This window comes from Lycorma delicatula, chromosome 3 (assembly GCF_047948215.1).
Source record: "Lycorma delicatula isolate Av1 chromosome 3, ASM4794821v1, whole genome shotgun sequence".
In the NCBI taxonomy this organism is placed as follows: domain Eukaryota; kingdom Metazoa; phylum Arthropoda; class Insecta; order Hemiptera; family Fulgoridae; genus Lycorma; species Lycorma delicatula.
This window is the reverse complement of record NC_134457.1, coordinates 196,754,575-196,767,805: the sequence shown is the minus strand read 5'-3', so window position 1 is coordinate 196,767,805 and position 13,231 is coordinate 196,754,575. Positions and strand designations below refer to the sequence as shown.

General features: G+C 36.1%; 1 protein-coding gene across 1 annotated transcript in view; it reads right to left on the bottom strand.

The window, feature by feature from the left end:
- Positions 1-13,231, bottom strand: part of LOC142321063 (DNA repair and recombination protein RAD54B-like) — a 79,948-nt gene that overhangs the window by 66,504 nt on the left and 213 nt on the right. The window contains exon 2 of the mRNA XM_075359065.1: positions 12,749-12,875. Within this exon, the coding sequence (XP_075215180.1) occupies positions 12,749-12,860 (112 nt within the window). The 5' untranslated portion in view covers positions 12,861-12,875. The remainder of the gene's footprint in view (positions 1-12,748; positions 12,876-13,231) is intronic.

Below are 13,231 nucleotides of genomic sequence, written 5' to 3'. Positions count from 1 at the left end.
GAGTGAAAAAAAAACGAAAAAAAAACAAAGTTTATTCTTTGAGAAACGTTCGAGGTGTAAATATCATGAATTGGTTTAGTGAAGAGAATGTACGCCTCCGCGTCGGTGACCAACACTCGACGCCTGCGTTTTAAATTAACAGTTTTGTTCATATTGTCGATTTATCTGAACACGATTTCGAAAAGAAAGGTGATAACCTGATCGTAAGGTTGGTTTTCAATGATGATGATGATTTCGGATATGGAAGAAAATTTATTGCGAATTTGAATGCGATAAAAATTTATCGCTCTTATTGACAGCAAAGAGGGTTTCCAGGTTCTACGGTAACGACGGTATCGTAAAGGCGTTCAAATTAAGTCATTCGTCGAATATGAAGTTGGACGCGTCGGCGTTAATAGATCTCAATACATCTCATAAAAAAAAATAACGTACTCGCTGTAAACGTGCATGTTGCGAATGAAAAAAGAAGTGTATCTGCTCATATAGCGTCGGAAGACTTTTCTTCAGGACACGCGATGAGGCAGATTGTTCTAACGATGATGATACCCAGACGCTGTTGGTATCGTACGACACAAAGGAAAATTTAGAATTCGATTACGTTAAAACCAATAGATATATGAGAACGTCATATCATTTCTCTTTATTTTATTTTACACAAGAATACGAAACGAAAATAAGACAAAGAAGAAGACGAAGAAAACCGGTCATCGATTCGAATGTTTTATTTGTACGTTGTTTAAAAAAGTCCTTTTAAAGACTACAATACACATTACACAAACAACACAATATTAGACACATACACAAAACAAAAACACTTTACACCCCCCGTACATAATCTATTTACATTTATTGAATGCAGTGGTTCCAAGGCCCGTAACACGATATGATATTGGATTTATCCACTATCAATTATGTTACAAATGGTGAGGAAATTGTTTAAATATTTTACAGTTTATGTATGCGAAACATTTTCAATCTACTTCATTACAAGACAATGATGTGATAAACATCAAACGCAGATGATGGATACTGGTAAACTTGCAAGTGTTTCGCATACATAAATGAAAGTTAACGGTTTTTTCCGATAGATGTGTTGTGCAAGTTTATCATTATCCATCATCGGCGTTTGATGTTTATCACATCACGGTCTTGTAAAGAAGTATCATGTAGATGTTTTTTGTTGAAGCTAGATTAATGAGCATTTTGTAGGCCTTCTGGGTAGATATCACTCGTTAAGAAAATCTCAACGCACCGCGGTTGCTGCTTCCTGGGCCGTGTGAAAATGCAACGATTTATTTTTCTTTACGTACATTTTTATACACAGAATATGAGTCTTTATTTTTGTTCAAAGTAATTTTTATAGTATCCATCTAAATTTTTAGCTTACATTTTAAATCATTTGCTTTTGTAAGAGTGTTTTGTAGGCCTACTGTGGAGAGATCAATTGTTACAAACTAAATACAACACTCTAAAAATAATCTCAACGCGCCGTTGCGGTTGCTACCTCTCGGGTGGAGTAGAAATGCAACAACACTAAAACCCCATACAACAATGTAAGACTGTTTTTTAGAAATAAAATTTAGTCGATTGGCATTATTGGATGAGGATTCCAAGGCCTGCGCTGTAATCCCACGTCAGATTCACCATCTGTTGTCGAATTACACCCCCAAATGGTGAGGAGAAAATTTAATACATAAATGCATTTATTTGGGTTTAGTAGTTTTCGCGCGTAAAATGTAACGGTATTTTTCTTTTACAGATTGGATGAGGGTGTGCGCGAAACTCACTCGCCAGTGCACATGCGCCGATTCGAATTCCAGCGCTGCTATTGGTCGCGACGGGGCGTGGCACGTTTGGCGCGACGCACCGCACCGACCTCAGGCCGCGTCGATCGGTCGATTCTTCAGTTGAGCACCGCATCCCGCAAAGTAAGCATCTCCACGCCACTCCGCCAACGCACCCAGGCGAACACACGCGCACCCGCCACCTCCTGGGGCCGGATCTACAACTTCTCCGCCGCGGTGACGCCTCCCGATGCAAACGCCACGACGACATCCTCAAGAAACATCCTCAAGGTACGTCTAAATTTTTATTTATAAATACGCACATACAATGACATTGAAAAATATATATATGAATATTGTATGGTAGATGTGACGTCACATGCTAACTGGAAGTATAATTAAAAAAAAATTAATTCACAGTTTTAAAATTAACACACACACAAAGACAATCACATAATGCATATATATATATATATATATATATTTGTACGTCACAAGATGGTTGATGAAATGAAATATATATATATATATATATATATATATATATATATATATATAAATATATAAATATATATAAATATATATATATATAATATATATATAATATATATATATATATATAATATATATATAATATATATATAATATATATATATAATATATATATATATATAATATATAAATATATATATATATATATATATATATATATATATATATATATATATATATATATATATATATATATATATATATATATATATATATATATATATATATATATATATATATATATATATATATATATAATTTAATTTTTCTCCCGCGCAACTTATATACAACATTTTTCATTCAATACATCAGGAAGCCGCTGTAGTCGATTTGTTTAAGGTGTCAGTCAGCCGTGTTCCATGACACGGTTCGAATCCTAGCCGACCAGGTTTTTTTTCACCTTAAATATTATGTATTTAATTCAAATCCACCGCTGCACAACAGCTGTTCGTCAGTGATACCAACCTTTGAATTAATTATTATAAATATTATTTAAAGCGAAAATATTAATCAAGTTGGCATCCCTGCGGAATTTAAAACATCCCGCTAAGAGAATATGGAATTTCCCACAGAAAAAAGGGAATTTCCAAGATGGCGCACGACGACACTAGCGCTCCTTGCGGTAGCGCAGAGTATTTGTGACGCCGTACTCTTATTTCCGTACAACTGATATTCATGTTCAACGAAAGTGTTGTACAATTTCTAACAGAGTATTATGTCCCATTACATCTTATAGGTCAGTGAAAATCACACTTTCACAAGTAAAATTTAGCTGATAATTATGTTTATAAATGAATAAAATAGAACTGTAAAAATAAAATCTGCAAGACTAAACTTTGTTAGAAATACCTCATTCTGTTCCTCTTTTACTAAAAATACATTTCACCAACAATAATGCTACCCAACATAAAAAAGTATTTATTTTTTTTAAAGAAAAAACAAAAATAGTTGGTAATGGTAGTTACATATTTTAAAAATACAGTTTAACTTAAGCATGACTACAAATAAAATAAAAGTTTATAGCATATTTAATCAACACAAATTAATTCTGTAACAAAGTGAAAAATACCAGTCTGTAATTTATTGTTAACATAATGTAACAAGACCATTATAATGGACCTGAGCAATGAAATCCTACCAATTAAGAAGAAAGTAATAGGAAATATAATATTGGGAAAAATCTAGAGGGGCTAAAAGAAGCCCTTTTTTAAGGTAACAGGTTCATTCAACAATCGTCCTTTGTAACACTGCCCACTGACACACCTAAACAAATGTTGTTCTGTGAGAAGAGTTACCAGACCAGGGTAAGAATTTTATGGGAATATGTGAGGGCAGACAATCATTCTCATCCCCGACGGGGAGTCTTATTCTTTAAGACTTTGGGGGTTGGCGTCCCCACGGGCCTAGCCTCTGCAGCTATTCGTCCCACTATACAGTGAGCTGCAGAACACTTTACATCATACACATATACTACACCAAGAACACTACATAAATTACAACATACACACTTACACAATTACACAACAACATCCTACACTGATATTTCTTACATTAACACTCGGTGGTGTTGCGACATCTTACGAAACGCAACCGTAACCCAAGGTGGGAACAAATCGTGCCGATGGGTGAATGGCTCTACGTAGTGAGTCTCGAACGATGTCCTCTGGGCACCAGGGCGAACCCAGTTGTACTTAGCTCTAGCTCCAGTACGCGTGCGCTCTGCTGGAGTGGTCCGTTTTTCGCCGGTACTCGTGGGACCAAAATTTCTGTTCCTATATTAAATTCCAAGATGGTTGGTGGTCCATCTGAAAAAACCACCAAATTAAGTCTTGTGAAGAGACCTCGATCAGCTTTGTCTGACGAGGATAAAAGTCCTACCGAAGAGAACTACACTTGAAACTTTAGACTTGAACTCTAAAAATATTAGATTCGTTGTTCTCCAAAACAGTCAGGAAGGTGGCTCTCTCCAACAGGTTTCACCTTTCGTAATAAACAAAACTGTAACAGGTGCAAGTGGCTCCCCGAAGAACATCAGGAAATTACGTGACGGATCGATTCTGATCGAAACATTCAACGACGAACAGAGTCGATCTATCTTCTATCTTACGTCTCCGTAATATGGGTGGTATAAATATAAGTGCAGAAAGCCACAAAACTTTAAATACGAGCCGGGGTGTAATTTTTTGTCGAGACCTTTTAGATATAGATATCACTGAAATAGTTGACGAGCTTTGCCAAGATGTTGTTGAAGTGAAACGTATTATGAAACGGCAGAACGGAACAGAAGAACCGATACCATCTCTTATACTAACATTCAATCTCCCTGTTCCACCAGAGAAGATTAAAGTGGGTTACCTCTCGGTTCGGGTACGACCATTCATACCCAACCCACGGCGATGTTTCAGATGCCAAGATTTTGGTCACACTACAACATCTTGCACGAAAACTGAGATCTGTGCTCGATGTGCTAAAGAAGGTCACAATGACACTAAATGCGAAGAAAGTGAAAAATGCGCAAACTGCAGTGGTCCACATACAGCCCGCTCCCGAGATTGCCCAATCTTTAAAGAAGAAAAGGCAATTCGCAAAATCTGTACGGAGCAAAAGCTATCTTTCCTGCCGCACGAAGAGAATACGAAAAGTTAAATAATTCACGGAACCTGGTTAAACCAGATGTATCTTTTGCCACCGCTACATCGAAACAAACTCTTACAAACGTTAATAATCAGCAGTGCGGATCCTGCAATGAACTTAAAAAACTTGTTCAGATGCTTTCTGATCAAGTAGCTTCACTTACAGCCACTATCTCAGAGCTGACAAAGATGAATAAAAAGTCTTTCGTCGCAGTTAGTGAATCCAACAGTGTGATACATACGAAAGTTCCTGTTCCCAAGTCGTACCGGCACGAGTAGCGACTATCACAGCTGGCAGTAAGCCACCTAATAAGCTCCCCGTAAAGGGAACCCACATAACCACCCACTCTGGGATGTTAACTGCAGCATCCCATTCAAATAAATCTCCTCCACCATCACCTCATATACTGGAGGATATGGTTGAAGAACCACCCGACCCTAGGGCATCGGAGTTCTTTAAAATAAAAAATACAAAAAAGAAAAACCGAATCACGTACAGCTAAGTTTTATATAATTTCCGAAATTTAATTATTTTATTTTTTTATTTATTTTTTTTACACTTATGAACATTATTCAGTGGAATGTTAGAGGTATTCGGTCCCGCATTGAAGATATTAGAATACTAGCGCACGCACATGATCCACTAATCATGTGTTTCCAATAAACTCACCTTCTACAACATGACCCAATTACACTCAGAGGATACTTCTGTGAGAGATACGACTGCCTAGTAGACAGTAGGGAGAATGGTGGAGTAGCGATTTTCATGAAGAATGGGGTGTCAGCTACAAGAATTCAACTAACCACTGTCATTCCTGCTATTGCAGTAAAGGTCTCTATTCCCTTCAAATTGCATATCTGCAATCTGTATCTCTCACCGAACACTGAGTTCAGTGCTTTAGATGTCTCAAATCTCCTCACGCAAATACCATCTCCATCGTTAATAGTAGGAGATTTCAATGCCCATCATATTTCCTGGGGCTCAACCTTCTGCTCCACTCGAGGAAATATGATAAACAGATTGAGACAACACTTTGACCTTTGCCTACTGAATAATGGATCACACACATTCATGTCCTTATCATCTGGTACTGTATCTAACCTTGATCTCTCCATATCCTCACCGAATGTGCTCCCTCATTTTAATTGGTCTGTTTGTGATGACTTTCACGGCAGTGATCATAGACCAATTATTATTGGTTTCGGTGTAGACTGCGAGATTAAAAGAAGGCCACGGAGATGGATTGTTGAAAAGGCAGATTGGAACGGATACCTAAAGCATTCCAATCGCAGTCCTAAAGCATTCCAATCGCAGTATGACGATGGAGCGAACATCCTCGACCAATATTCTTCTTTTACGTCCATGATACTTGAGAATGCCAACAGATATATCCCACAAACATCGGGTAATCCTAGACGTCCTCTCGTTCCATGGTGGAACGATGATTGCAAATATGCTATTAGGAATCGACAGCAGGCACTACGCAAATTCAATCGTAGGCCTACAGCAGAACATCTAAATTTATACCGCAGGGCTAGAGCCCTGCGCAGGGCTCCGCAGGGCTAGAGGTGTGCCGTCGGGTATTCTTGGACGCTAAGAGGAATTCATGGACGAAATACGTGAGCACAACCTCACGCACTACTCCCACGTCTACTGTATGGAAGAAAATTCGTGCAATTTTCGGATCACCGAAACAATCTAATCTCGGTCTTATTGATGAAAGAGAACTCCTTTCATCACCCTCGGAAGTGGCAAATAGTCTAGCAAAATCTTTCCGCTCGGTGTCTCTCACCTCATCATATAATAACGATTTTCAAAGGTACAAGATACAAATAGAAGTATTATCGTTAAACATTGGTGATTCGGTTGGCGAATTAAACACTCCATTCGTATTTAAGGAATTGTTACATTCACTTAAAAACTCACGGGACACTTCCCCTGGACCGGACAACATTCGCCTTTCCATGCTTTCACACCTTCCTAATTCGGCACTACAACTTTTGAATATTTTCAACGGTTTATTCTCCGAACAAGTTTTCCCACCCGGCTGGTCAGAAGCATTTATTATACCACTACTAAAACCTGGTAAAGACCAAACCAACCCCTCAAGCTACCGCCCTATTTCATTAACAAGCGTTTTGTGTAAAATAATGGAGAGAATGGTAAACTTCAGGCTTACATGGTACTTGGAGAAACATGGCTTTCTATCTCCAGAACAGTGTGGTTTTCGACAAGGACGATCTTCCATTGATCATTTAGTGTCACTAGAAACAGCCATACAAAACGCTTTCCTAAATCGCCAGCACCTCGTCGCTATCTTCTTCGATATAAAAAAGGCGTATGACACAGCCTGGCGACGTGGTATTCTTAACACTCTCAAAGAATGGGGAATCAAGGGCAATATGTTTGCTTTTATCCGGGGATTCTTAAATCACCGAACGGCTCGTGTTCGTGTGGATGATTCGCTCTCAGATAGTGTCATCTTGGAGAATGGAGTACCCCAAGGTAGTGTATTAAGTGCCACCTTATTTTCTGTAGCCATAAACGGTATTACCAAATGTGTGCAGGCTCCTGTCTCACGTTCTCTATTTGCTGACGATTTTGCTATTTACATTGCAAACCGTTCAACACCTACAGCAGAGAGACTACTGCAGAACACTATATCTCACCTTGAAGCTTGGTCCAGGATTACTGATTTCACATTTTCATCCGAAAAAACAAAATGTGTAGTTTTTTCTCGGCTACGAAACCCTTCTATTCCGCAAGTTTTTCTGAACGGAGAGACTATTACTATTTCTACCTACGTCAAGTTTTTAGGTTTATTTTTTGATAGCCGACTTACTTGGGTCAAACATATAAAAGAATTAAAAACAAAATGTTCCAAACTTCTAGATATGATGCGAGTCCTTACTAACACCAACTGGGGAGGTCATGTATGATACGTTTTTACTATTCCTTTGTTCGCTCCAGTTTAGATTATGGTTGTATCGCCTACTCTTCAGCTCGTCAAACCGTGCTTAAAATGCTGGATAGTGTACATCATGCTTTCCTTCGGCTTGCCACAGGTGCGTTTAGATCAAGTCCTGTCGCAAGCTTACTTGTAGGCTTTGGTGAACCATCACTTTGGGATAGACGAGACCAGCTTTTATTATCTTATTTTGCTCGTCTCAGAGGACAGCCAAATCACCCGGTTCTTGAGTCAGTCTTTAGAAATCCTAATCTAGGAAAGTATGAGGACCATCCACGTCGTACTGCACCTGTAGGTGTCCGTACCCAGCGTCTGCTGCAGCATATAAACGTTGACACACCGTCATTCTTTCCTACCTATCCTTGCTCATATAATCCATGGAGAATAAACCTTATAAATTTTACTTTTGACCTTACGACTACAATAAACAATCAACACTACCTATTGTCTTCCAGCAAATGTTTCAGTGTGTTCTCTCCAATATGAAACCAGACGCGGTTGTATACACTGATGGATCGAAACAAAACGATACCGTTGGCTGTGCATTTGTTGTCAATGAAAGAACTTATATGTTTGGTCTACCCGGTATTACGAGTGTGTTTACCGCTGAACTATACGCTATAAATAAGGCTCTAAACATCATTAACCCTAAATATAGAAAAATTCTTATTTGCAGTGACTCGTGTGGTGCTCTCCAAGCCTTAAAAAACTTGTATTCCACACATCCTATCGTCATTGAAATTTACAACGCAATCGCTGAGTTTAATAATCGCAACACAGAAGTAAGTCCTTGCTGGGTCCCAAGCCACGTAGGGATTTTAGGTAATGAACATGCAGATTCCGCTGCCAAAGAAGCATGTAACCCAGCCTCCTTTCACCACCCGAGTTGCTACTTCTGATTTTATTAATTATGTAAAACAATCACTAAGAGCAAAGTGGCAAGGTGACTGGACGGCTACTGTAGATAATAAACTCCGGCAGATTAAAAATTGTGTGTTGCCATGGGACTCCTCATGTAGAAAATCTCGGCGTGAGGAAGTAGTCCTCTGTCGGTTGCGGATAGGACACACCAGGGTCACACACGGGCACCTGATGACAAGAGAACAAGCACCCCTATGCACACGATGCAACTCCCGCATGACTGTGTACCACATACTCGTGGACTGCATATGTTATGTGGCGTTGCGTCGTAAGTTTAAATTACCCAGAAACATCCGTGGTGTCTTGTGCAACGACAATGAAGTTTTAAACCGGATGTTCCGTTTTCTGCGTAGTGTAGGGTTAACCCAAAAAATTTAACATTGTCGGGTATATAACTTATTCTAGAAAAGTTTTTAATAGATTTGATTTTGTTAACCGAGGAGGGAGCCTTTTACACTCCCTATCCGAATCTGTTAAATTTTATTTTTTATATAGTTTTTTTTTTTATTATTTTAGCTTTTGTGCTTTAATGACTCAGTCTGTGATATTAGTTTTAAGATTCTAGTGATATTAGTGTTAAGTTTTATTTTTTAAGTTACTTTTAAGCTTTATTTAATTTCTTTATTTTAGTTTTAACCTAGTTCTATGTTTTATGTTTGTTGCTTATTTTTTTAAAACTTTTTTGTCTCATTTTTGTGCTCTTGTTATCCGAGAATGGGCCTTTTACACCCATCTCGGACTTTGTTTAATTGTTTTGCTTTTATTTTTATTTTTATTTTAAGTTTTAGTTTTACGTACTAGTTTTAATTACTTTTATTTTTTTTCATAAAAAAAAAATACCCGGGCGATGATAACGTACAGACGTTTTTCGCCCTCCACAAAAAAAAAAAAAAATCATTCTCATGCTTTAAGTTGGGTCAGTTCTGGCAGATAAAGAGGATAGAAATATAAATACTCTGGAAGAAATCCAGTTGAATTCAGTCTGCGAGATGTGAGTCTGTGAGGTCAGCTCTGCAAGAGAATTCTAAGCGAGAAGTTATTATGCAAGATTGAAGCAAGAGTATTTTGCGAGTTCAATGAAGGAGTGAATTAAGTTTGACGCGATTACAGTGACGTCACAAATAATTCCAGTACATGAAAACAAGAAGTGGTTTGGTGAGTTACTGTTAGATTGTAAGGTAATCCACCGGGTTGGTCTAGTGGTGAACGCGACTTCCCAAATCAGCTGATTTGGAAGTCGAGAGTTCCAGCGTTCAAGTCCTAGTAAAGCCAGTTATTTTTACACGGATTTGAATACTAGATCGTGGATACCGTTGTTCTTTGGTGGTTGGGTTTCAATTAACCACACATCTCAGAAATGGTCGAACTGAGAATGTAAAGACTACACTTCATTTACACTCATACATATCATCCTCATTCATCCTCTGAAGAATTACCTAAACGGTAGTTACCGGAGGCTAAACAGTAAAAAGAGAGAGATTGTAAGTGAAAGAGATAATGTACTAAGTTTCATTTATCAATTGTTAGGGTAGTTTTACTTGTGAGGAGCAAAGGTATTTGCAGTAAAAGAACTTTATATTGGTCTTACCTATTGTATTGCTGTTAATACAAGACTATGGTTAAAAGTGTTAAGACTAGCAGTCATGATAATGTAATGTCTTTTGTCAATGGGACTGAATTATATTTAACTACCTGTAAATAAATCTTGATGATTGCTTTAAATTTTGTTTTGTATATAATCAATGTCTGTCATTATTATTGTTGTGGTTGTGATTACTATGATTACAATTTGTTTATTATTGATTAGTGTTTGCCATTGCCATTATTGATATTATCCTGATTATTATTGGAAGTTATTTATTACTCTTACTGTCAATGTTATTACTGATTTGTCTTATTTTATTTATGTTCTTAAACTAATAAATTGTAATTGTATAAACACTTTCAATTATCAGTCTCTCAATATCCTGATCGAGCCACGAACACGTGACAATAATGTTATAATACAGTAGTTTTTAACTACTGTGATTGACTAAATGATTACTACTTAATGATTCTTTGACTAAATCTAAACGTATTTTATATATCTACTTCTACAAAATAATAAATACAGTACTTATTTATTAATAAGGGGAGGACAATTGTTTTTTGTTAAAATGATTTTAACTATTCTGCTTGTAACAAAACCTAGAATTTATTGATATTTACTGGTCGTACTATGTTTCTAAATTAAAGTCCTGTCTTATCTTATCTTTTGCTTTTATGACAATCACTACAATTTTAAAAGGCAGGTTGAAATGTCATGTAAGTCTTGTCATTTACTATGGTCGCAATCACTTAAGGTATTTAACAGTTTTACAATAGCCTACTGTATAACAATATGATATTGTAGGATTTGCCAAAAACCGAGGAGACTGCAGTATTCCTCCAGGAACACAAAACTATAATGTGAAACTATAAAGAAGTGACAAAACTATAAAGGGAAACTGTACTTTGGTAAGCGGGTTCAATGGTGTTGAAGTTTACACAGTTGCCATATGAAGTATACATGAGTTAGTGATTGGTTTGAAAATCACCATACATCATTCACTACAGCTGTTCATTTCATTTATGGTTGGATTGAAGAAATGACATCAGTGAAACTGTATCAACGTCAACTCATGAAATATCCATCTTTTATGATTGGTGGTGAAGGATGTATTGTGGAAATCAAAGAAAGCATGTTCACCAGATGTAAAAATTATGGCAGTTATATGTTCCCACAGCAATGGATTTTTGGTGGTTTATGGAACTTGTTCAAGACAGGTCCCTCCCAACAATAACCAACCAATAAAATGTAACATGAAACACGAGTCAACTATCTACTCAGACTCCTGGCATTCGTATTGCACTGCATAACTAGGTTCCATTACTTCAAACTGAACCAAAGGTTCAACTTCATTGATCCACAAAATGGTGGACATACACAATTGAGAAGCATGTCAAATGACGAAATAATAAACATTATGATACAACTAGACATCTGAATTTGTACTCAGTAGAGTTTTAATTGTCATAGAATGTGCATGATGACCCGTTTGGCAAAATAATTCAGGCATAAAAACTGTTTGGCCATCATAAATCAACTTATGACTAAAGTAAACATGAGAATAAATTATATAATACATTAAGAAATACAACTATACAACAGTTAAGACATTCTAAAAAAGTAAATTAAGAAGTAACATAAATACTTTATTATTTATAATTAACTAAAAATATTTTTCTTTGAATGATGAATTAATTCATCACAGATACTTACAGATGGGAATATGAAAATTTGTCATGTACGAAAAATGCTACACCTGAGTGAGATTAAAACCTGGAACCTCCAGATGAAGGGCCAAGATGCTGCCACTTCGCCAGCTATGTATATACAGCTGATCTCTGTACTATAAATTGTATTATTTATCATGGTTTATATACACTACTTACCAATATATACAATTGTATATTCTATTCATCGATGAAGATCAACTTTTTATACTCTTTGAAAACAATAAATTGTAGTAAAATAGCAAACAACATTAATAACTGACAATTAATAAAATATACAATAATGATAATTAACAAAAATCAATCTAATTTTTAAATAAAAAAGAATACAAATACAAGCACTCCACAATGAAATAACGCATTGTTTATTTTAATACACAATAACTGAAAATAGTAAGCTACTATATTTAAACTATACACACAAAACGATAATAGTTAATTTGCCAATTTTATTTCCATTGTTACTACATCAAATATTTCGAAGATGAATGCCAATACTTAAAAATTCAATATTTAATAATATTACAAGAGTAAATAATTTAACCTTAAGCAAATGGTCAATAATTATACATACCTACAGATGAAGATGAGCATGGAACTTTTAATCCTTTACGTGGTTCTACATCATCCTTTACAGAACACAATAATTCACCACGTTTCTTAGATGGTGCACTGGAACGCCTCATTACAAACGTTTTTCCCTATAATAATAAAACACACAAAACTAAATAACTTGAAGTGAAAAAAAAATTAATGTAAATAAATGCAGTAAATCATAAATCTGAATAAAGCATCACTTGGGATGAATGAATCTCAGTAGAACTTGGGGATAAAGTTCAATAATTGTTTCTGAATAATGTCAGACTGCAATTAATCACTTCAGTATTTAAATATCATTGACTTATCAGACCACAGCTAATAAGAAAAAATAAAGAAAATAATATTATCTTTTTTTTAACATTAAAGGGTGCACGACCACTTCACAATTCTATTTGTCACTGCCTAATACACGATGATTCTTGATAATGTAAATAATTAACACTTTTATTTCAAAGAA